This window comes from Peromyscus eremicus, chromosome 7, assembly GCF_949786415.1.
Source record: "Peromyscus eremicus chromosome 7, PerEre_H2_v1, whole genome shotgun sequence".
Classification (NCBI taxonomy): domain Eukaryota; kingdom Metazoa; phylum Chordata; class Mammalia; order Rodentia; family Cricetidae; genus Peromyscus; species Peromyscus eremicus.
The window spans coordinates 112,400,767-112,427,105 of record NC_081422.1 but is presented as its reverse complement, the minus strand read 5'-3'; the positions used below and the strand labels follow the sequence as shown (position 1 = coordinate 112,427,105).

At 47.8% G+C, this 26,339-nt stretch overlaps 1 protein-coding gene across 1 annotated transcript in view; it reads right to left on the bottom strand.

Moving 5' to 3' along the window:
* Itga9 (integrin subunit alpha 9) overlaps window positions 1–26,339 on the bottom strand; it is a 311,746-nt gene that overhangs the window by 237,919 nt on the left and 47,488 nt on the right. Inside the window, exons 5-11 of the mRNA XM_059268864.1 lie at window positions 23,384–23,451; window positions 17,507–17,636; window positions 14,740–14,825; window positions 12,045–12,113; window positions 7,109–7,246; window positions 4,174–4,279; window positions 2,999–3,093 (exon numbers count right to left, since the gene is read on the bottom strand). Coding sequence (XP_059124847.1) covers window positions 2,999–3,093; window positions 4,174–4,279; window positions 7,109–7,246; window positions 12,045–12,113; window positions 14,740–14,825; window positions 17,507–17,636; window positions 23,384–23,451 — 692 coding nt within the window. The remainder of the gene's footprint in view (window positions 1–2,998; window positions 3,094–4,173; window positions 4,280–7,108; window positions 7,247–12,044; window positions 12,114–14,739; window positions 14,826–17,506; window positions 17,637–23,383; window positions 23,452–26,339) is intronic.

The window sequence follows — 26,339 nt, the reverse complement described above, 5'->3', positions numbered from 1 at the left end:
TTAGCAAGCCTGGAACAATGTAATCATAGCAGTTTCTCTCTTTCTCTTTCTCTCTCCACCCTTGTATGTAGAGAGCCCCAAACCACTTCTCTTTGTGAAGGCTAAGTAAGCCAGAGTGCATGCTGACAGAGGCAGGGCTTCCAGCTGCCAGTGGCAGCTTCCGACGAGATGCTCCACACTAACCACAGCTTTCTGCAAGGCTCCCACCCGGCAACCAAACAAAACACTGCAGAGCCTAAGGGGAGGCTGGGGGCGGGGAGGGGAGGCGGGGCTCCCGCAGGTGGCCTCTCTATGTGGTTAGCTTCCGAGTTCCAGCCCCAGCTTCCAGGAGGATGTGTGGAGGATGACCCTCACCCGCTGCCTGAGGATGGGCTCCTTAGATGACACAGCAGCGTCCCTGACCCGAACCATGCAGGCCCCCCTCTGTGTTTCAAGCTTCTAATGAAGTTGGCTGAATCACCTAACGTTTGCTGTTGCCATGACTGCTCATGTCTGAGGAGGAGAGAAAAGTCTGTGGACAGCCCCCCTGAAAGTGGGTGACTTCAAGGCAACACAAGTCTCCATTTCCATGAGTTTTCCAGGAAGTTCCTTGGGTGGGCCTTTTCCAAAATACAGTTGAGAAAGGGGCCTGCTCAGGGCAAGTCCGATACCCTGTGTGGTACCGAAGCCATCGGAAAGCCAGCGGCTCCTAAGTGGATCCATCTCACACAGCTGTCGTGCGGACAGCGGTGAAGAAGTAACAGGCTGCTGGGCGGTGGTGGCGCACGCCTTTAATCCCAGCACTCCGGAGGCAGAGGCAGGAGGATCTCTGTGAGTTTGAGGCCAGCCTGGGCTACCAAGTGAGTTCCAGGAGAGGCTCCAAAGCTACACAGAGAAACCCTGTCTCGAAAAACAAACAAACAAACAAACAAACAAAAACAAAAAAAAAAAAAAAAGAAGTAACAGGCTCCTCCTCCTCCCCCGCGCCTCTCCTAAGTATCTTTCCCTCAGCCAGGGTCAAGAACAGACTAAGCAAGGGTGGGGAGAGAGAGAGAGGAGAGAGGGGAGAGAGAGAGAGAGAGAGAGAGAGAGAGAGAGAGAGAGAGAGAGAGAGAGAGAGAGAGAGCGCCCATGGCCCCATAGTTAGCAAGCCCCAACTTCTAACACACATTTCGTGCAGGGATGGATATAAGTTGTATCTCCTCCGGGGCTGAGGAGATGGCTCAGTGGGTAAATGCCACATGAGCCTGTGTGGGGATGGAGACAGAAAGATCGCTGGACTACCGGGCACCAGCCCAGCTCCAGTTTCAGTGAGAGTCGCTGTCTCAAGGGAATGAAGCCAAGAGTAACAGAGCAAGGACCCCTGGCATCCTCCTCTGGCCTCTGTACCACACATGTGCACACACATACATTCACACATGTACACACACACATACACACACACACACACAAATAAGTGATAAGAGTAAAAGAAATCGTACCCCAATTTACACATGCCTCTTAAATACAAACCCTGGACTAGAGAGAGAGCTCAGCCATACAAATACACACTTGTATGTTCAGGTGTGAATGGAAGTGCTGAATGCACAAGTGTGCAATTGCAAACATTTACTGACTAAAAAGGTTTTTTGTTTTGTTTTGTTTCGGTTTGGTTTTGGTTTACTAGTGACGGGGGTCTGTAGCCCAGGCTGACCTCAGACTACCTCTGTAGCCGAGGATGACCCTAACCTCCTGAGTTCTGGGATTACAGACATGGGACATCATGATCCATGGAACCCAGGACCTCGTGTACTGCATGCTAGGCAAGCACTCCACCAACTGACTGCAGAGTTCTTGGTGTGTGTTCTTGTCTGTCACTGACCCTCTGGGAGAAAGACACAGACCATTCTACACACGTCCACTAAGATCCTGACTGAGCTTCTACCAAGCGCCTGACTTCCTTTTTTCCCATGGGTTGGGCTTGATACCATCAGCAAGATTGAGTGAGCACTGTGCTGACGAGGCAAAAACTTGCCACTTCCACGTTCCCAAGTCCGGGATGTGAAACCTGAGCTTTGATTAGCTCTCGAAGCCAAGTCTGACAATAGTCCATGACGACTGTCAGGCTCCTCTGTGGAGCCCTGTGTCCCTAGTAAAACATACTCCCCAGAGGCCTGAGGGTGTGGCTCAGTTGGTAGAATGCTTGCCTAGCATAAACAAAGCCCTGGGTTTGATCCCTAACAGCATACAAAGTGGAATATTGTGGCCTACACTGGTGACCCCAGCACTTTGGAAGTGAAAGCAGGAGGGTCAGAAGTTCAAGGACATCCTGAACTACCTAGTAAGTTTGAGACTGGTCTAGGCTACTCACAACACTGTCCAAAAACAGTTAGAGAAGTTAAAAATAATAATAATTCCACTGGCTTCATACGCAGGTGGTTTGACAGGGATGTCAATGAAAAAGGAGGTTGCATCTCTTTTTAAATAAGTGGCTGGGGGATCAGCAATGTTCAGCAGGCAGGGTGCTTGTCACAAAACCTGACTCCCCTGAATTCAATCCCTGGAACTCACATGGTGGAAGAAGAAAACCGTCTCCTACAAGCTGTCCTCTGACCTCCACGTGCATGAGAGTATGCCTACACATCACAATCACACACGCACACACGCTAAAATAAATAAATGTAAAAGTCAATGTTTTTTAAATAGTTCTAACTCTAGAAGAGAACTTGATGTTGGAGATGGAGAGACAGATGGAAGTTAGGAGTTGCAGAAATTCAGTTCCCAGCACCGCATCTGCTTACAACCTCCTGTAACTCCAGCTCCAGAGAATCCAACACCCTCTTCTGACCTCTGAAGGCATTGCACACATGTGCACAACACCCTCCTCCACATACATACAAGCAATTAAAAAATAACAAAATATCTGAAAAAAGAATTCAGATTTTGTGTGTGTGTGTGTGTGTGTGTGTGTGTGTGTGTGTGTGTGTGTGTGTATGCAGGATGTATCCTCGAATGTGAGTAGGCTCCTCCCACCACTTACCATTGAGTACTGGGGGACAATCCCATCGGCATCACCGTGATAGATGTAGACTGCTCCAGCAAAGTCATCCTCCTTAGGTGCACCGACAGCGACATCTGAGGGGAGACAGCTAATTAGAAAGGCCACATGGGGTGAGATCAGTGTGGCTTCCTTAACTCCAGTCACCATGTCTGAATTCCCTGGTTTCAGGACTTCTCCACTGTTCATTACTTGAACATTTAATCAGGCAAGTGGTCTCCTAACATTGAAAAGCTGAGAAGAATTTACTCCAGGAAAGTGTCTCTCCTCATCCTCAGAGACAAGGACACTGAAGTAATCCATAAAAGCAACACAAATGAAGACAACCCATCTTAACCTGCCTGCCAGAGTGCGCTAGTGTGCAGATGAAATGTCAACTTTATTTTAGGTGAAGGAAGCAGATAAAGTGACATTCATTTCACACACACACCAACATTATTTCAACAGATGACAGCTCTTGGAACAAAGCCTCAGTCTTCCTTCCCTTTCTCTCTTGTCTTCTAATAAGTCATGTGTCTGTCTGCTAATGTGAGGTCAAGGGTCAGGGGTACGTATTCCCATGACCTCAAGATGACAGTCCTCTCATTGAATGAAGCCATCTGTGGCCAATGGTGTGAAGTATTGAAGGATATCTGGCCTAAGCAAGAGCCACATTCCAACCCTGCAGAAGCGGCTCCTAATGTTTGTATACTCTACATGCAATAAGGGAAAGAGGTATTAAAAAGACCAGAGAGGGAAGAGGCCGTGGAGGGTACCATTGTCCAAGAAGAAATAGGCATTAGGTACATATTCCACCCATTCTTCTGACACACACATACTCAACCAGGCTGACATTATCAGGGAAGAAAATATCTAACTCTCTCCTTAGTCACTTCCCCAACAATATGACAGAGCACACCAGATGCAGAAGCAAGCATTTTGTGATGGGAAGAAGCCCCCAGTGGAATAGCACAGAGTACGGAGCTGATGGGAATGGACTGTGCAGAAGTGACATTCTGGTGCCCAGTCCATCTCTAAGAGTTACCCTTTCCCCCCATGGGAGTTGGTGTGCCTTCAGGGGTAGAATGGGAAATCCAGTCACAAACAAGGGACAACGTTAGAGCCTGACAAGCTGCTGCACCTGGAGGGCCCCCGGCCCCCCGAGAGGCTCTACTCACCTGGGAACCCGTCATCATCAAGATCACCCAGGCTGGCAATGCTCTCTCCAAAGTGTGCATTGTAGGCACCATCTCCAGTCAGGGACAACTGTTCCTCAAGGGCTCCCTGGGAAACAGGATGGAGGTGGAGGGAAAGAAGGAGGGGGCCGAAAAGCACAGTGAAAACTCGGAACTCAGAACACCACCCTCTTAGGGCACAACCGTGGACAGGAAACAGCTGGCCACAGACCCCAAATGTCTTTCCTCACAGCAAAGCCTTCACCCATGCAGTGAGAGAGTCTACAAATAGCCCGAGACATGTCTTAGGAGAAAGACAACAGCAGGTAGACCAAGGACTGAAGGTCATCTAGCCGAATTCAAACAGGCGAGCCTTCCTCTCCCTGTCCCCCATGTCCTTCCTCTCTGCTCTCCTTGTAGCCTAACTCTTCCCCAAAAGTGTGTTCTTGTTTTCTTTGAGGCAAAGTCTCACTATGTAGCTCTGGTTATTCTCTATATAGATCAGGCTGTCCTCAGACTCACAGAGATTCTCCTGCCTCTGCCGTTTGAATGCTAGGACTAAAGGCGTGCGCCGCCACACCTAGTCCAACACTGTTTTAAGGTGCAACAGAGTAAGAAATGGTCACCTTTGCCCCCTCCCTGACTTCTCATCTGACTTTAAACTACCCGGCCTTTTCCCAGGGTTTTCTAAATTGTAAGGAGGGGGTCTCTGGGGGCCTCCTCTCCTCAGCACAGATGACCTGACTGTGTTTGTCTAAAAAGAAAATGCTTAGGATGGTCCAGGACCAAGGTCCTAGGTCCAGTTCAGGAAGAGAGGAGATAGGCTCAGGGAGGAAGGCCCTCCCCAGCACAGCCTGCTGTAACCTTTGCACTCTTGAGCCTCCCACCCAGGATGTCAATTTGAGATTAAGAAGTCTCCTGCCTTCCTCAGGGCTGGCCTGAATAAATCTATTTCCTTCCTCAAATTTCTGACTCTTTGGTTTTTGTAGAGAGGTGAGGGGCAGGAACCTTAGAGTCTGGTAACGAAAGGAGTGCACACTTCTCATTTTTCCTTCTCTTGTGCCTTTTGGTTGTTTTACACAGAGTACGCATCAGCGATCTTGTCAGAGGGTCCTGATCTCTGCCCAGTGGCACCTGTGGTCAGAGGTGCATCACATGTGGCTCAGCTTTGAGATTTCTGGGCAATGGTGCATATGGCAGCAGAAGCCATCCCAGAGTGCCCATGGTCCCCATGAATCACTGGCATACAAACACACCTAACATCTGCAGGCTTAAGAATCTTTAAATCTTCCCTGGTGTAGAGCATTTTGGACCTACATACACCCACAGTCCGTCAGGGTCTGTCTTTCATTGTGACTAAATTTGAAGCTTGAAAAAATACATAAAGATCTGATGATTTGATTTATTTAATTGGTGAGACTCTACCCCAAAACACAGAAGGTTGACCCTTGGTGTCTGGGAGTATTGGTGCCTGGACCCCTAGCATACTAAAACTTCAGATGTCTAAATTCCTTATATAAAACAGTGCAGTATTTGCATAGAACCTATAGCTGCCCTCCCTAACCTTTAACCATGTCTAGATTACTTACAATGTCTAATACAATGCAAATGATATGCAAATATGTTTTACATTATGTCATTCAGGGAACAATGGAAAGGAAACAGTCTAAAAATGTTCAGTAGGAACAATGTTTTTTATCCCCATGTGTTCAGTCTGTGGCTGGTTAAATCCAAGCACTCTTGGTCACAGATGGCCAGTTCTGTAATTCTTCCTGCTAGTGTGACAGGGAAACCCCAAGTCCCTCTGTGTATATCCACCCCTGGACTGTATGGTCATCTTGTTTAGACCACATGACACCTCCTGCTTTGTAGAGGAAGAAATGATCAATTTCAAGCTACTTGTTCATCTTTCACATAAGATTTGGCAGGGTTTAGATTCAAGCTCAGGCTACCTACTCTATTATCTCCACTCCTCCACAGTGCCATACGATCACTACCCAGGTGGGCTGTGGTGCCACAGAAACGGGACTACCCTGGTACATAGTGTAGCCATACAGCAGTGAGGTGCGTCAGATGGGGTGCGGCCAGTGTGTGAACACTTGGGGTCTTCTTTCTCATGGGTCCCCTGCCTCTACTGGGTACTGCCCTGCCCTCTTCCCAAGGTCCAATCCACCCACCTCCACCAGCTGCAGAGGAGGAAGAGGCACCTTTGCACCTGTCTCTCCCTTTATGATTCTGCAGAATAAGGGACCCTGTGCTTATAGCCCTTGGCCAGTTTATCATCTGGTACCCAGCATGGACTCCACGCCGAACTAGGCAGGGGAGGCTCCTTTGCCCCCGTCTCTCCCAGCACCGACTCCGTGCTGAACTCGGTAAAGGTCCTGCTACTTCACCACTCAGCCCACATGCATCTTTCTGTTGGGAGCTCTGCCCAGTCCAATCCACCTTTCCACTCAATTCCTACTCCTTCCTCAAGATTCCTCGCCAACATCCTATCCCTGTCTCTCCAGAAAGATGCACATAAATTCTCAGAGAGGTGGCAGAGTCTAGAGATAAAGCCAACTTGCTGAGGTCAAATCCCAGCCTCTCTACTTTTTAGCTGTGAGATTTCAGACAAGTGAGTTAATCTTCTGAGCCTTGGTTTATTTCATCTGAAAAATGGAGACCATTACTACCACTGACATCACTTTGAGAAAGCAGGAAAAGCCACACACAGCACCCAACAGCCATTAAGCTTCTCCCTGGGTCCTGCACTGTATACAACTGTCCATTAATGGATCATTAAGCCTTTTCATTCAGGACCCAGGTCTTCATCTCCTCTGGGTAACATGGCCCAATGTGCAATCTACTTCCAGCGGGATCGAGTGGGCTAGTCACTATGACTGGACAGTTGTCCCTCCCTAATACCCATCTCCTCATTGACCCATACTGTACTCACATTTCCTTTGTTGAGGTAGACAGTAACCTGCCCTTCATCTCTGATTTCAGAAAACATGGGGGCCCCCACGAGCAGGTCAGAGAGGCCATCCATGTTCAGGTCAACTGCGCATAAGGAGGAGCCGAAGTAAGAGCCCATCTGCAACCAAGTCCAATCACAACAACGTGTTCAGAGGCTGTCTTTAACCCCTAAGGCCCGTCTTCATCAGCACATGTCCCCAGCGCCTCAGAAGCTGTGTCAGCTTAAGCAAAGAGTGACATACCCAACTCCTGTGGACTTTCCAGTCAATAAGACACCAAAGCTAGTCATCTTACAGACCCCTTTCCTAGAGCCCGATCAGGGCAGGTAAAGGGACAGTTCCCTGGGAACGAGACACTATGCTTATATATGTGCTCCATATGCCAGACATTTGACAAGGCATAGCAAGGAGGGATACGAAGTCTCACAACACAAGCAGGTAGGAGAATATGACATGGGGCACATATCCTCCCCAGCCTTGCACAGAGTAAGGGATGGGGCATGAGCTGGCAGGACAGAAGAACACATAACTCACGTTCTATCAGGTTTGACAGATGGGGAAATAGGGCCAGTTTATACTGGATCTCCTTGAATCAGAGTGAAATCAGTACCTGCTGCTTTATTATTCTCTCTCTCTCTCTCTCTCTCTCTCTCTCTCTCTCTCTCTCTCTGTGTGTGTGTGTGTGTGTGTGTGTGTGTGTGTGTGTGTGTGTATGGTGTGTGCATGTTCATGTATGTGCCTGTTCATATGAGTGCAGGCACATATGTGTGCAAGTACACATGTGCTGGTACATATGCACATCTCCACCTCCGAAGTTCTGAGGTTACAAGAGCATGCCACCACCCTGGGCTTTTTCATGTGCAGTCTGAAGATCCAAGGATCATACTCAGGTCCTCATACCTGTACAAGGAGACTCTGTAACTAAGCCCTCTCCCTTGGCCCAGTATCTGTTATTTTACATCCACCATCTTAAACACAAAGACCAAAGACCCGGCCTTTTGCCCGGATGAAACAGGCAGCTCAAGTGTGCTTACAGGTGGTGTCTGAGTTGTGTGTCTAAGTCATGAGAGTGAGTGGTGGAGCCCACGGGCCTAGCTGAAGGAGCAGCCCCACCCTGCTGTGGCTCACATCACCAGGAGAGCCGGCTCCCAGCACATCAGCTTTTCCATTTCCAAAAGACCATCTACATTTTGACCTTCAGTACCTATTCCAAATGCTGACAACATGTTCATTTTTTTAAAAGACCAATTGCTATGGGATTGGGGACCTGTAACCCCAGCTACTCAGAGGGCTGATGTAAGAGTACCCCAAGTTCAAGGCCAGCCTGGCAAACTTAGTGAGATCCTTCCTCTGAAGTAAAAGTAGATTTTTTTTTACTGGAGAGATGGCTCAGTGGTTAAGAGCCTACGCTATTCTTGCAGAGATCCTGAGTTCTGCTCCCTGCACACACACTGAGCAGCTCACAAGCGCCTCCAGCTCCAGCTCCAGGGGCATGTCACATCACTGGCTCACATGCGTACTGCACTCACGTGCACATGCCCACACACATGTACATGTCGTTTAAAAAAAATCTTTAAGTAAAAGTTACAAAAGAGCTAAGGATATAGCTAAGTATAGAGAGCTTTGCCCAGCAAGTCAGAGACCCTAGGTTAATATTCAGTTCTGTGATAAATAAGTAAATAAGCAACTACTGTGCATGCCCTAAGCATGCAAGCTGTGCCTGCCCTAAAGGGTTGTAGGTATGAAACTTCTAACAAAAAGAGAAGAGAACATGCAATATTGTTTTAAGTAAATGCTTTCAAATGGAAGGGTCTGGAATTTTCTCTTACTTGTGAGACCTGTTGGCAGCTGACCTTGGGGAGTTTGAGAGAGGTGGAGAGAGCTCCAACCTACTTCCTGCAGTTAACACTAGCCCTGGAGGACTTGGGAAGGTTGCTTAGAAACCCAGGCAAGGATAGCAGGGCAGAGCCAACAGCTGTTCTCTTGGGCTGAGCCCCAGGGGGTGATTGGCTTAACCCAAGCAGGCTATTTAGCTTGGTGTCTTCATGGATGTTCAATCTAAAATCCTCCAAGTTTTTTATATGCAGACATTTCACCCACTGAGGTAAGTCAATGACACTTCAACATGTCAAGGACACACTTTGGACCCAGAGCTCCTTAACTGGCAATCAGAGTGTGTCTACGTCTGTATTTATGTCTGAACCACAAACTTAGTAATGATCTTGTGCCTACTGTTGTAAGGTGTCACTCAATAAAGAGCAGACCACTTTTCTTTTTTCTTTTCTTTTCTTTTCTTTTTTTTTTTTTTTTAATTTGGTCATTGTTTGTGGTTTTCTTTCTTCCTGACAGGGAGCCAGGATACTAGACAATTTGAACCAAGGTGGAGCCAAAGAAAAGCAGAAGTAAATGGGTGGCTCTCTGAGTTGGATCCTTCTGTTGTATGTGTAGCCCTGGACAAAAGGGCAAAGCTAGAGATACCCTTTAGAAGCCCAGGGGGTCATGTCCTCCCCCTCTAAGAGAATGGAGAAGCTGAGAATATCTTCTAGCAATAAGCAGATGTCTACGAAGGGACAGGCCTATGTCAAGGTCGGATGGATGATGGTGAGCGAGTGCTAACTGGAGATGCTGAGAGATGACAGTGAAGGCCACAGGGCATGGGGTGTAGATGATTTAGGGGTAACTCCAGAGCAGGGCAATGGCTCTGCAGAGAAGAGCCCGAAAGAAATGATGGGGTCCCAGAAGACGCCTCAGGCAGTGAAGTACCTACTGTGCAGGTATGAGGACCTGAGTGTGAGCATCTATAGTCCTGGTGCTGAGGAAGTTCACAGCCTAGCCAGCCCGACTGAGGGCCTCTCTCAAAAAAAAGGTAGAGAGAGCAAGAGAGTGACTGAGGTAGACACCAGACATCAGCCTCTGGCCTCCATAAGCACACATATACATGCATGTACACCAGCATGCACACACATGTGTATATCCACATGACCACACACACACACACACACACACACACACACACACACACACACACACACACACGGAAGGGAGGGAGGGAGGGAGCATGGGAGAATGGGAGGAAGGAAGGGGAGAATTAGGAAGGTGGGCTGTGCAGCTCAGGTAAAGCACCTTGGCCCTGCAGTCTCTGCATGGAAGAACCTGACTCACCCTATCACAACGAGGCCATTCAAACAGACGTGTGTCTGTCCTAGAACTCGATGCTCTGATTCCTCAGGCAGCTTAGACAAGGTTCTCAAGGGCTGCATGGTTTCCCCTCGCAGCACCGAGTCTCAAATCATCCCCCAAACCTCACTCCTTTTGACACAAATGGTCATGGAAGCCCCTCTCCAAACCTAGAGGCTTTGGGCAGAGAAGAGAAGCTGCAGGCAGATTGACAGCAGAAGCACACTCAGGAAACAGCAGGGGGCAGGGTCCAGTTCTTCGAGCACTCTGAAACAATGCTCACACCTTGACTTGTAGGCATATCATCCAAAATGGACACAACCATTCATTTATCATAAGATAATCACTTGTTTGGGGGGCTCTCTCTGTTCTATATATCACAACTAGTACATAGCTATTTCTTTTCTAACTTTAGAGTTGCTTAGAAAACTTGTTTTGCAAATTTTTCATTGTTACTTTCTCATGCTAATGCTTTGGGGTTTGGGAAATGTTAAAATAACACATGCCAGCACACTTCCGAGAGCTAAAAGCAAAGCCAAGTTTGTGGGTACCTTTTTTTTTTCATGTAAAGGTTATGATCATTATACACTGAGTGTACATATTAAGGTTGTTAAAATTGCAACCATAAGAAAAATGTAACTACTATGTGTAAGTGGGATCTTTGGAATTGTGAACACCGTTCACTGTTGGAACAACATGGAACGTTCCCAGACTGCTGTGTAGCAAGAACAAGGCCGAGTGGGAATGAAGCAGGACCCAGGGGAAGCGGGCCAGGAAGGAACAATCATTGTTTTCCCCTGGTCTCAGGGAAACTGTGGGCAAAGCCTCCTGGCTGCTCCCCCCTCCCACATTCCATGCATCCTTAGCTTTGTTCCAGAACCCACTAAGGCCTCCAATGGCTTCCATGATCCCCCTATCCTCCTAGCCTCTACCATATCTACTGAGCCACAAAGCTCAGCCATACTGTCCTGATGATCTGAGCCAGAAAAACACAGGCAGGAGAGGGAAGCCCTAGAAAAGGATGTGAATGAATCACCCAACCATTCTACTGACTGAATCTCATGGATTACAGTGGAAACTTCCAGAAAACAGGGGGGTGGGGTGAGATGAGTGTGGTAGGGCGGCATATAACCCTTTTCCAAGACAGCCTTCAGAAATGGCTTTGTGGTTATTTGTTTCTCACCCTTCTAAGAACACTGAGATACAAAGTCATTACCTGAAATAAATAATTACACACACACACACACACACACACACACACACACCCCTCATAGTGTTTAAGGAACTTTATAATTTTGTGCTGGACTGCATCCATGGCTACCCTGTGGTACACACGGCTGATAGGTTGTGGGTTGAACATCCCTGAACATGAACTAAGGTGGGTTCCATTTGAATTTTCTTTATGTGACAGCATTTCCCCTGGCAGTGACAGTCAGGGGTCAAGGACATGGGAAGAGGAGGTAGCATCAGGCAGATCACACAAGGACAATGATCAGTAGCTGATCTTTCTGGGTTGGATTGGATTGTACGTGCATGAGACAGCTAGAGGAAGACAATAGTGAAGGGAGGGACAGACAGACAGACGGCTCACATCATTTGGATGCAGCACCTAGATTGTAACACCTTTGAAAACAAATCTGTAACTTAGTACAAATGTGTACAAACTCATCCGCTACACCCTCAGGTTATACACATCCTCGAAAGGAACCGACTCCCATATGAACCACATCAAGAACTCACCTTTTTTCCTGATGCCTGAAAAATCTTTATTAAGGTCCCTGATCTTCGGTCAGCTCTAAATATATAAACCTATGGAGTAAAAACAAACAGAGCCTCGTCAGGATGGAGCACTGACTAGAGATGCTTATCTCTGTCTTCCTGTTGTCTCTCGCAGGTATGTGGACACCGGTTAAGGATAACAGAATTGCTGACAGAACTCTTGGCAACTCCCAAACCAAAGTGTCAATCGTGGGATGGAGAGGGTCTCCCACAGCTCTGGAACCCATGGTTCATGCACAAAAGGGCCCTGAAGAACTCCTCAATTAGAACTGAGTGGTTCAACTCCCGGGAGATAGGTGGTCTTTCTCTTTAAATTAACTCCTTCAGTCCTGGGAGTTAGAGCTTTAGTGGATGTCACAACCTAAGACAAGGCAGTAAAGGTGAGCACTGGGAAAACCTCTCCAATGTGATTCCACACAGTAGTTAGAACTGTGGAATCTGTGTGGACAAACACGGGATTCGTTTGGGGAAATAAGCAATGAAACATTAAATAAATTCCTTTATGGTGGGATTTTTTTTTCAGAGCCCTTAGCACTATGAATTCGTTGATGTCTGATTTGTTTTTTTTTTTTTAAAGAGATTTATCGATTTTATTTTTTGTATATGAGTGTTTTGCCAACATGTATGTATGTGCACCACATTGTATGCCTGGTGCCCACAGAGGTCAGAAGAAGGCATTTCACACACACACACACACACACACACACACACACACACACACACACACACCAGAACTGGAGTTACAGATAGATGTGAGCCATCATGTGGGTGCTGGGAACCAAACCCAGGTCCTCTGCAAGAGCAGCTCTTAACCACTGAACCATCTCTCCAGCCCCTCATCATTACATCTTCAAAAATAATTTCTGTGCTCCCTCTCCTTCCCCTTGTGTGTGTGTGCGTGTGTGTGTGTGTGTGTGAGACGTGTGTGTGTGTGTGTGTGTGTGTGTGTGTGTGTGTGTGTGTGTTGAGAGTCCAGAAGAAGGCTTCAGATCTCCTGGAGCTGGAGTTACAGGTGGCTGGGAGCTGCTTGACGTGGGTGCTGGGAACCAGATCCTAGTCCTCGACAAGGGCAGCCAGCCCTCTGAATCTCTGAGCCATCTCTCCTGGCACTCTGGTTACACAGTATGCGAAGGTGAGCTGATGAGAACCAGGGTAGAGGGCCCTTTCCTAGGCTAAGGAGCAGCCATGCTGGTGTGAAGGCCTTAGTGTTCTCACACCAGGAGTGAAAGCACCCAGATCCTAAAGGTCACAGTGGAGAAGTCTGGTGGCCCTGCTTCCTCTCCAGGCGGCGCCATCATCACTGGGTTTTTTTTCTTCCACTATATAGAGAAATTCATGTGACTCAGAAAGAGCCAGTTCTTGGCAGAAGTTACCAGAGTTCAGCTGTGCAATCCCCAACAGTCTCTGCCTCAGAACCCTGATTTATTTGGTTTCGTTTTCAAAGGACCTCTCTCCACAGCATCCTACTCCTGAAACACAAGCAGCCAGTGCTACCTGCTGCCCAAGATGGTCCAGTGAGATGACCTCATGAGAACGTCTCAGGCAAGCCCTGTCAGCTGACACCTTCTGGGCTCTCTGACTTCTCGGCTCAAGGTGCTCATTAACCAGGGTGTGGGTTCCAGGACTTAGGATTCCACTGTTCTGAACCACAGAAGATATGGTCAGACATGAACACTGCTCTACCCTTGGGACTATGGGCCCAAAACTGATACCACTGTTCAGCTTTTCCCAGTGCTGTGGTTTGAATGTGAACTGTCCCCATAGGCTCATGTGTTTAAACACCTGGTTCTCAACTGGCATCACTGTTGGGGAGGGTTGGGAGGCGGGGCCTCTTGGAAGGTCCATGGAGGCAGGCCTTGAGGTTAATGTTGTGCTTCTGGAGTGTGGGAGCTTCCTTTCTACCACCACACCTTCTGCGTAGTGACGGAGTCTATCTCCTCGGACTCTGAGCCATAATAAATTCTGCTTTCCCTAAATTGCTTTCTGACAGGCATTTAGCCACAGCAATCAGGAGTAATGAGTACAGCCAGTAAGATAAATGTGGATCTCCTGAGCGGGAATGCCTGAACCATGACGCTGCCCACAGCCACAGTTCCCCTTATCAGGCCCTTAGAGGCCATGATTCCCAGAGAGTCTCAGAGTGCCCTGGACTATGGGGTGTCCCCTACCTTCTTGGCAGCTACACTAGAGAAAGCCAGATCTACATGTTCCCAGGCTACCCCTGGTTACACTAATCTTGAGAACACAATGGATTTTTGTTTTGTTTTGTTTTCTGAAACATCAGGAAAACCAATGAAAATCAGGCATTATAAAGCTCTCAAGACACTGAAGATGAGATCTGATTTCATCAGGTCAGAGTTGCTTGGGAAGGTAGAGGTATTTGAATTAGGACCAGACTGGATGCTCTTCCTCTGGAGGGTACCATGATGTCAAGGATAGTCTTTAAAATCACACACAAAGTCAGTTGCAAGTGCTCTAAGCTTCCAAGGCGAACCCTCCTAGTGACCAGAAGGAGACAGTCAGAGGGGAAGATTCCCCATCAGTCTGTTGCTTACTCTTCAGCCACCAGAACAAAACACACTGGAAAGCCTCTACAAGGCAGCACGCTCCCGTCCTCTGCCTGGTACTATGTCATGCCTCAGGCTTTTCTCCTCACCTTTCCAATGCCTTCATCCTGTGGGGCACCTCCTACCACATCAGTGATGGATGGATGAGAGAAGTGGCCAGCGGTCACTGCATAGCCTGAACAGGATGGGTAGAAATCAAGGACATGCTTGAGAAGGAGGTCATATAAGAAAAAACTATGCAGCAGAAGAAAACATTTCTTTGGTAGTATTCTATCCAGACAGTATGCTCTAGTTATTGTTGGGACATAAACCCTTCTGGAGGACAAGTGGCAGCTGTCAATCTATTTATATTAAATAGCTTGTCTTGTAAAAGTACATGCTCACAGGGACACTGTGAGGGCAGTACCTTCTGATTGTCCCCTATGGAATAAGTAGGGTGCTAAATACTCTGTGTGTTTCTTACTTTGGGGAAATACAATTCTAATGACACAGTCCATACAAAAAAACATACAACTTCATGAATGAACACAATTCTAATGACACAGTCCACACAAAAATGTACAACTTCATGAATGAGCACAATTCTAATGACACAGTCCACACAAAAATGTACAACTTCACGAATGAGCACATTTCTAATGGCACAACTTCATGAATGAACACAACTTCACTAATGAGCACAATTCTAATGACACAGCTTCATGAATGAGAATACACATCCTTAGGGGTACAATCCCATCCAGGTCAAGAAACTAAACATAGGGCTAGGGATTCAGCTCAATGGCAGAGGGATTGCTTGGTATGCATAAAGCCCTGGGTTCAATTCCTAATACTGCAAAATATTTCAATATTCTTTTTTTTGCATATAGACAGTACATGGCTAGCCACCAATGCTCAAGATTACCGAGTAATATTCAAAGCCAATCTGCATGAGTCCAGAGTATCTGCGATTATCAATTACGTCACGTCCTTTTTAAGAGAAGTGAGAGATACTGATGATGGATGGATGCGTGGATGGGTGAGCAGATGGGCAGTCAAAAAATCTGGGCTTAAAAGGAACCCAGAAACAATGGGGAAAGGGCATGTGATGTTGATTTAAATGTCTCCTGCTTCCCGCATGCCTAGCTGGCAGGCTGAAATCACACCCCTGGGCAGTAGAAAAAGCTTTCTCGTGACCTTCAAACCCTAAGGCTGTGATTACATGTTGACCTGCGACACATGTCGGCTGCGATCACTTTAGCACAGCTATCTCATTTTCTACATGCTTGACTTCTCTCAGCCTGATGGCTCGCATTATACAAGACTACCATGAGTGATACTCACCCTCAACTACTCCACGCTAATCCCTGTAGTAGATAAGGGCCTCTGGTTTGTTACAGAGAGGAACCACAGGTCCTGTCCTCAAACCTAAAGCCACCAAGGAGCTGTGACTCTCTGTGCCTTCCCTTAAATCCCTGACTCAGTGTTGAGTCCATTCTAGTCACTAATTTATACAATGCCCTGGGAATGTGAGGCAAACCCCCACCTCAGGGTGCTCACAGCTTAGTGGGAGATTCAGTACTAGAAGCAAGTGTGCCTCCGCAGCACACACCCTGGGGTTGGGGGCTTCAGTATTCAGAACCTGCATCAGAAACCGTGGGTCTATAACTGACCTCACTGCCTATCAGTCACGTGACTTTGACGAATTCCATAATGTCTTCGCACTTCCTCATCTAGGAACTGTACATGGCAGTGATAATGGCTGTCTTACCTTACAAGGCTGTTTCAGAAACTGGAAGAAATTACATACCGATTTGAATAGAGGGGGTCAGGAGTTTCCCTTGGCTTAATTTATATACAGCAGGCATGAGAGACGTTATTTTGTCATTACTAACCTTTCTAAATTTAGTTTAATTTTCAGTCCACTTGAGGCCTGGACTGAACAATAAGAATTGGTACTCTTACACAAACAAAGGCAGTCCATCTCTGTGTGCGCTTTTGTTCTTTGGTTTTTTTTGAGACAAGCTCTTGCTAGGTTGTCCAAGCTGACCTCAAATTTGTGATCCTCCTGCCTCTACCTCCAGAGTGCTAGGAGTACAGGTATGGGCTACCGTGCCCAACGTATCTCTGTTCTTAAATGAGCATGGCCTTCTTCCAGAACCTTCTCTCTCTCCCTCCTCTTCTTTCCTTCCTTCCATCTTTGTTTCTTTCCTCCCGCCCCACCTTGTTTTGAAATAGCAACTCCCTACGCAGTCTAGAATAGCCTCAAATGTCCTTGATTCCATAAACTTCCTGTTGAAGCTGTGGCCTCCATAGCAAGGACTATGGATACACAGTGCTGTACCCAGCCAAGGATCATTTTTGCCCAGTGGTTGCTAAATTAAATTATGCCTATCTTCTTTCTAGACAACTAAAAGAATTGAAAAAATAAGAGAAATTTCCAGAGCCTTTGAGGGAAGCTCAGCACTTGATCTCATGGAAATTCTGATTCTTACTGTTTGGACTTGTTACCAGGAAGCAGACACACCATTCACAATGATCTCTAGGGAAAGCCAGGTTCAACAGCATTCATTCCGTATCTGGCCACCCGAATGTGATTGGCTGCTAAAGCAAGGCAATGGTTGGTCCCCTGGAGGCTTCCCCATCAGATTTTAACAAAACCATCCAGTTTTCACAGGGTTTCTTCTTTGATCTCCCTACCACCCATATATGCAACTAAATGTTAAGGAACTCTAATTAAAGTGTAATTAATTAGATTGATGGGTATAAAAGCCAACTACTGCTTCTTTCTATTAATAAAGCAATAATCCATGAGCTTGTGGTCATGGTTAACACTCACAGTCCACCTTGTCACCTACAGACTCTCCAGCTACTCACCCAGGTAGGTATACCGCCTGCTCATAATCACGTCATCATTCAGTTTATAGTATGTGTTGTCCGTAAGATTCAGCACCTTGACTGTCCCAGCCCAATAAAATGAGCCTGGGGCACCCATGACCACCAGCTCCTAAGGGAAAAATCCAAAAGGAGACAGAGAGAGTTAGTTGATACGTTGAAAGCTGCAGTCACAGCAAAGGAGAATTGAGCATTGACATACAGTGCCTCTCTACGGCAGTGACACATTCGGTCCCAGATCCTGGGCAATCTGGACTCTACCATGTAGCCAGGATTTTCAGCCTAAAGATGAGATTACTAAGCAAGGGGAGAGAATGAGTGACAGACCAAGTCCCTGTTTTGGCCATCAGTGAGGCTTCATGGCCCCCCCCCAGCCCCCAATACACACACACACACACACACACACACACACACACAGGTTCATCCTAAGACAAAATACGGAATGGTGAACAATTGATACTGTTCCTAAATCATGTGACTCCAGGAAACAGTGCTCAAGAGAACATAGCAACATCACACCTGGCATGGTGGGGCACTCCTATAATCCCAACAGTTAGGAAATGGAGGCTGGAGGATCAGGAGTTCAGGGCCAGCATTGACTACATAGTGAGTTCAAATCTAACCTGAGCTACATGAGATGTCTCAATAAAAATATTGGAGTTAAATGGCTCTGTTGGTAAAGGGGCTTTTGCAAAAGCCAGACCATCCAAGGACCATCCCCAAAACTCAAGGTGGAAAGAGAAAACTGATTCCTGAAAGTTGTTCTCTGACCACCACACATGTACCACCCCAGGCACACCTGCATGCATGCATCAAGTGTGTGCATATATATACACAATGATAAATAAAATTTTTAATATGGAAAGAAGGTCCCTAGGGGGTGGGAGAGCACAAAGAGAGAGGGAAGGTAGAGAAGACTGATGGGTGAAAGAAATAACAAAAACAACTTTCATTCGGGGGAAAAAAATAAAATCTAATTCTTTTGTAAGTTAATATTTTAAAAAATACAACATGCACACACATGGAGCACATATACATACATAGACAAACACTCAAGTAAGTCTTTAAAAAAGAAAATAGCTCTATATAATAAAACAAAAATATAGGTACTGAGAGACAGTCCTAGGGTACACTTGAGTTTTTATTAGATTATAAACTTTTTGAATAACGTATCTGTATGAATACACAGACACAAACCAGGCAGCTGGATCTCCGTGTGTTTACGGTCCCTTCCTCCACTGGCCCACAGGGATATGGGAAGCCCTCTTCTCTTCTCTCCATCCCATCCTTTCTTCCTTTATAGACAGATCACCTCCACAGTCACCAGGAGAAGGTGGTCCATGGCACAATCACTCACCCATCCACTCACTCTCCTCACACTGGTATGAAAACAGTGCCAGTTCTCAAAGGGTGTTTGAAAGGCAAGCCATGGGTTCATGAGAGGAGAGAGACTCTTCCTGGCCTCGTGCTTAAAAAGGAATGTGTAATCAATGCCCAAACACAAAGGGCACCAGAGAGCATGAGTGATGCCCTCAGGACCAGTTGTATACACAGTGTGGAATTCTCTTCATCTGCAGCTCGTTCTGAGCAACAGCAGGACACTGCAAAGACTCTGTAGGGCCCTGGGTGAGGGACACACTGTTCGCCTGTGATTTGGATTTATCCAGAAGAAACACTAAGTAGATAGTTAATATCTCCTGCTACCTCTCAAGTGTCACAGAGTACATAAACACAGTCATCTCCTTCCTTAAAAATTGTAAAAGATGTCTAGAGACCAAGCTAGTTTGTAAAGTGCTTGACACAGATGCATGAGGACCTGAGTTCAATCCCCAACACCCACATAAAAATTCAGGCATGGTGGCATGTGCCTGGAATGCTATCGTGGGGAGGATGAGACAGGGAGCTCCCTGGAGTTCAGTGGTCAGCCAGCCTAATCAGCAAACTCAGGTTCATTGAGAGACTCTGACTCAATAAAAAAAGGTGAATGGCTCCTGAGGAACAACGGCACATGAGGCTGACTTTTGGCTTCTATAGATGCATGTACGCATGCGTACACATATGCACATGTATGTATGCACACACACACACACACACACACACATACACACATGCACACACTAATAATAACATGAAATTGAAAACATGAAGACAAAACTCCGATTTTTCCTCCTTTCTTCTTTTAGTCATCACACAGTCTATCTCATCTCAGCCCAAACTGGCAGATGCCGCCAAAGCCGCGGCCATCCTGCCTGTATTCAAGGGAGACACTGACTTCCTGGAAGCCCTCGTGTTTGGCTTTTCCTATTCCCTGTGAGTGGTGGATGGGTCCTTTTTGGTGCTTTTCACAAATGTCAGAACAATGTGATCAATTCTAAGTTCTCTCTCACACAAATACACACAAGTAAAAGACACAGTTGGCCAAATCCAACCCCTCAATAAACAGTGTGTGCCTTTCCCCAAGATTCCTCCAAGGTACAAGGTCACCTGGATGCGCCTGAAAGGAGCTGCCAGCCTTTGTCTGCCACCGGGCAGCACAGCACATTAAATCTGAGCCAAGGAATATCACCTGACATCTCCATGGTGGGCTGGTCCTTCCTGGTCTCCTCTAGAAGCTTGGAGGATGTCACCTCTGATGGTCTAGTCTACAAAAATGGCTAACATTGTCCTTTATCCTCAAGGACACAGGGCATCATAACTCAAAGACGATTGATGACCTCAGGGGCATTGACCCACAGGTCAGTCTCGGGGGGGAACGGTCTGGCCCAACATGGCCGCGTCCAGCAGGCTACAGCTCACAGCAGTGGCAGAGGGTGGAGGCCAGCAGGAGGGCAGAGGAGGGGCATGAGGCCTGCCTGACCCCTCCAACTACATTTCCTGTTCAGTTGCAGACTGCTGAAGTTCCAGAAATGAGGGAGACAGAGAGTTCAAAGACCTGCTGTTTACAGGGGTCCAGAGCCTGGGAACCAAAGCTGAGGCTGAGGCACAGGCAAGCCAGGAGACAATGGCCGGAGTTGGAAAACTATATGGCCGGGCCTCCCCACCAGAGCCGTCCACCCTCTCCTGTGCCCTGAACACTCAGTCCCTACTTATCCACAGAGCCCTGGAGGCAAATGTCAGGGCACAGAGGTTATCTTGGGCTCTGAGTCCCCATTCTCTCCTCCTTCTGGTCACCCTTAGCTCGCACTGCTGCCGGGCCTCTCCTACACTGCCCTGCCCTCCCACCCCTTGCAAGCCCTCCTTCTGTCCAGCTCCAATGTCCCACCCTCTCCAACTTACCAGCTGATGGGGTCCAAAAGATACACCTCCTCCTGTAACCCCCAGGAACCCTTGTCCCTCAGTTCCCGGTTAAAAGCTTAATGAGTTCTGATTTCTACCATGAATCAACCCTCTCCTCTATCCTGAAGGGGAAATATCTCCATACTGCCCCATGCTGAGTCACCCTAACTCTGCCTGTGGGCAGCTCGTGCCCAAGAATATTCTAGAAGCAGCTCTCTGAGTAGCTCAATACCTCACCCTTAAGACTGAAAACAGAATATACCAAAGTTCAATTGTTGAATGCCTTTGGGAGAGCTGTGTGTAGCAAGCTCTAGCACACAGGGCCTTGTATGCTATGCCACAGTGAGAATGTGCTGTGTCCTGGCAGCGGCCGTGGCTATGTGTGCAGGAGGGGGTGGGGCAGTCAATGAGGACAGAGAGGCAGGGGGGCCCAGGAGGCTGTGGACAGCGCAGCTTAGATTTCATCAAAAGCAGATGGGAAGACATTGGATGTCTGAGCAAGGAGAACCATGATGTCTTTGCTATCTGTAGAGGGTGGTTCTGAGGCTCCTGTTGGGAGGCCAGTCTCGGGGAAAGATGGCAGGGGTTCTGCAGTGGGGAGGGAGGATTCAGAGAGAAAGTGTGTCTCTGTGAGGGGCTGTGGACGTGTGGGATGGTAGAGAGGGAGGCAGGAGGAGATCTCATTTTAACTTCAATGCTACAACAAACTGTGGCACCAATCCCAGGACCCGGCGTGGAACTAACTCTGTGTAGACCAGGCAGGTCCATCCTTTTGACATCCCAACAGAACTTGGTATCCATGCTTAAGAGCTGTGCAAATGTGATAAATCAATTCACAAGAGTAAATTTTACATTTTAAATACATTTGTATTTTGTGTTGGGCCCCACGGTTTGAACATCACTAGTACAGAGTCAGGAAAGGGTGCTGATGTGAATGGGCGTGGCATGCTGGGGGAGACAGGGTTGGAAGCAAAGCACCTGGTGTTTACTATTCCAGAGTGCAGCTGATGAAACTCTTGTCTTCATTTCCTCTGGACTAGCTACCACATCACAGACTGTTTTCTCTGACTTGAGAGGGCATCTCTGAGAGCCGGGTGGACAGTTACACTCCTGACTCTGAGCTGTTTAGGAGGAAAGCCCCAGACCGGAGAAGACCCTTTCCTGGCCCCTCAGTGTCACACATGCTCCTCCAGGAGGGAAGGCACAGGGTCCTGAGAGTCAGGCCTGGGCAGTGTGGAATCAGGGGCCTCTGTCTTCCATGGAATAGGAGGCCATGGGGTCAGAATGTCAGGACTTTGTAAAATCCCTCAGGCTACTGGGCAGAAAACATATGGCTCCACTCAAGAAAGGACCCAGGCTGGAGTGGGAAAAAAAAAAACTACACAAGAGTGGCAGCTGCATGACACTGAGAATTCATTAAAGACTGAGCTGTAGGCTTTAAAATAGAAGAATTTATATTATGTATATTTGACCATGATTTAAGGGGGGGGGGCTTTAGAAAGATGACTCAGCAGTTAAGAGTGCTTGCTGCTCATCTACAAGACCTGAGTTCAGTTCCCAGCACCCATATCAGACAGCTCACAACTGTGACTCCAGCACCAGGGAATCCGATGCCCTCTTCTGGCCTCTGTGGACACTGCGCTAACATACACACACATGCACATACACTCACACATATACACATAATTTATAAAATCTTATTTTTTAAAAATTAAGGATTGTGGGAGACAATTTGGGGTCAGTGAGTCAGCACGGGGTGCTGGTGGCTTTTGTAGAAGCGTCGTGGCCGTCACCAGGTGAAGTGATGGCAGAAAAGGGCAGTCACCTGGGGTGTGTTCTAGGGGTTAAACAGGATTTAGATGAACTTGGGGTGCAGAGGGACTTCTGATGTTTGGCCTGAACAAGTGCACGGATGGTACTGTCGCTTGCAAAGCCAAGAGGGGGATGGCATGTGGCTGGCTGGGGACTGCAATGGCTGTGTGTAAAGACACTTGGCCCAAAGCTTGACCACCTGAGTTCGATCCTGGAACTCACTCCTGGAATTTGTTCTCTGACCTCCACACACGAGCCATGGTATATTCACCCAGACACATACCCACAAAATAAAGAGATGTAGTTTTAATAAAGAGTACCTAAAAATGTCCTAGCAGTCAAAAATCACTCTGTTCCTGTCACTTGGGCACATTCCAGAGTAGAAGCCTTCAGAATTCCAGGGATGGAAAGCCTGATGTATGTAAAATTGAGTCTCTCTGCCAAGGAGGGGGAAGTGATATGAAGTGACACCCAGGTGACTGACATACATTCAAACTGCTGTCAGCTCCTTCCATAGATCTCAGGCCAAGTCAACTCCGTAGAAATCTCCCCATGAGCCAGCCCAGCCCCCAACACCCACACGGTCCAGGCTCAGCTGGTTCCCTTCATCAGGTTTAAAGTCCCCTGGTAGAGACTTGAGAATCTACTCACTTGGGGCTCAGCTGCCCGGGACACCAGAAATCCCTTCTCCAGGGGCCACCCAACCACAAAATGCAAAGGACCAAACACCAAGAAGGGCAGAGAAAGAAATGCCACATGGCTGACACCCACCTCAGTGAAGAAGCCTGCCATCCCGGCCTGGCAGGAGCCATGTTCCTCCCCATACTTCTTCTTATACTCTGGAGGGAAGGGGAGAAAAGCAGACCACAGCCATGTCAGTGTGTGCCAGGCATGTGCGGATCTGACCACTTCCCCGCACCTCTGTGGGCTGAGCCCAGGGAAGCCGCCCAGGCTGAGGCACAGGAAGAAAGTCTTAGGAATTCACCAGAGCAGGCTCTGAAGCTGTCAGGTAGCCAGGCTGCCACGTGCCTCAGAGGATTACCTCCATTCATGAGAGAAAAAGGAGTGACAGCCACTGCCGTTAGCCAGGAGGCTGGTGACAATTACTCCATTGACTTCAGAGAGGACTGAGGTCCCGAGAGGGCCCGTGGAGCTAAAAGCAGGATTCAGAAACGGAACACTGTGGACATTGCCATGGGGAGCCCCCTGGAAGGAGGTCAACCCTCCCAGAGAGCCCCTGGCAATCTGCCTTCTCCTGGGCAACCAGAAGCAAGCCATCCACCTGTGGGCTGAGGAAGAGGAAACCGGCCCCAGCACGTGGTCACACTCTTGAGGTGTGTGTAGCTAGTGTGTGCAAACACCTCAGCTGCCTTTTGTGGAAGAAACAACCAGAGCTCCTGGGGCCAAAAGAAAACTGAGTCGGGGCTGAGGAGTTAGCTGAATTGATAAAAATGCTTGTGTGTGAGCATGAGGACCTATGCTCAGGCCCCAGAACCCATGATCTCAAAAAAGTGGAACATGTGTGCCCTCGTAATCCCAGGGCTGGGAGGTGGACACGGGAAGACTCTGGATGCCTGCTCGGTGAGACACAAGTCAGTGAAGGACACTGTCACAAAAAACAAAGAAGGTGGCACATGAGGTCGACCTTTGCAGGAGTGCACAAATGTGTGTGCACAAAACACATAAACACAACTGAACATGCACACCATGCACTACTCAGCACAGGACATTTTGTCGCTGTTTTAGTATTAAGGCATGCAGGAAGAGAGGGAGGCCACCTGAGGGCTGCTTAGCCAGCTCCAGGCTTTGCCTCTCTTCCTTCCCATCATCCCATCGATTCTCCTGAACTTAGAAACATAGCTCTCCATTCAGGAACAGGTCAGAAAACCAGTTCTCAGAGAGATGAAGTCAGTCACACAGCTACTTCGCACACAATCTTTTACCGCTGTGGTACAAAGTGAGTGATTTTGCAAGATCAAGAGGTTGACTGACTTTGTGAAGTCATCTCAGGAACAAAGAGTAGGAGGTGGAGACGTGAGAGGACCCTCGAGTGTCCCCAAGGATGTGGCAATAACGCTGCGGGAGACGTCCAGGCTGGGGCTGACCAGTGTTCACCTAGTGACCCCGCCCGCACTGTCCCCAAGGCTCTCAGTGATTCTCTAGCATCATTAAAGGCAATGGAAATATTTCGTGAAAGACTAAATAAATAACACAAAGGAACAATGAAGCTATGATTGCAACAGGACAGACTTCCTGAAGCTTCAAGTGTGTGCTCCAGGCGGAGGGGAAAGGCCTTGGGGAAATAAAGGGAGAAACTCAGTTTCCAACAACACACCGCAGAGCCTGTAACATTTTCCAGTAAGTGGCCATTAATCCAGGCTAAATTACAATGGAACATTAATTGAGTTACTCCTCTCCCCTGTGAGGCTAAAATCAGTTCCTCCCGCCTTGTCCACTCACTATGTATGAGGAAGACTCCCTGGCTGTCAAAAGCAGCCCAAAATCTTACAGTGGGGGCTGAGTGGAAGAGATGGGCAAAGAAACAAATCCTACATCAATTGTGGGGTACAGAAATGATGCAAAGTGAAATTGCCTCAAACAGCGCAATGTGGGACTAGAGAGAGGCTTAGCAGTTAAGAACACTTGCTGCTCTTCCAGAAGATCGGTGTTCAATTCCCAGGACCCATGTCGGGCAGCTCACAACTGCCTGTAACTATAGCTCCAGGGGATTGCACATCCTCTTGTGGCACCTGCACACATATGCACACATATGCGCGCGCGCGCACACACGCATGCACACACACACACACACACACACACACACAATCTTTTTTTAAAAAATAGCACAGTAACAAAAAAGGTCAAAATGTCCAACTTAAGCAGCGACAAATAAAACCTAGAATGTCTGATAAATGGTTTTCACCTGCAGACGCTAAAGCTAAATAAGCCACTGTAATTTCTGCATGTGTGCACGTGTGTGTGCCCGTGCGGGTTTACACACAGGTGTGCAGGTAAGAATGTGGAGGCCAGAGGACAACCCCCAACACTACTCTTCAAGGGCCATCCACCTTTGTCTTTTGAGTCATGACCCCTCACTGAGCCTCAGGATCACCAGTTAGGCTAGGAGAAGCAGAGACTCGGAGTCTCCACTTCCCCAGGGCCGAGATGACAAACCCGAACTGGCACATCCGGCGTTTCATGGGCGAGCTTGCAGGCCAGGCACCCCGAACTGGCACGTCCAGTGTTTCATGGGCGAGCTTGCAGGCCAGGCACGCTACCCACTAAGCATCTCCCTGCGACTGTAACTCTAAAACATGAAACAATCAAGGAAGCTCAAACTTCAGGAGTCCACAGAGACCATCTTGCCTGACACAGCTCTGTCTTATAAATCTGACATGATAGCAATTATGTGCAAATGTTACACCTTTTAAAGCACCCCAAGTCTTTTTATGGCTTGGACTCTAAAGACAGTTCGCAGAGAAACATCACCATGCCTCCCTCAACCTCAAATCTCGAGGGTGTTCCCTACGCTGGGAGCTGAGGTTTCTGAGATAGTCCCATCCTGGCCTAGGCTAATGTCCTATGGGGCGAGTTATCGCTGGTACTCCAGCCTCAGCGAGCAGGAGGTGCTGCATGGAGGACAGCCACCACTTCTCCAAGCTGGCACTGCCCTGGTGCCCAACGTGTTGGCAAGAGTTTCCACCTAAAACCTGAGAAAAGATTCTAA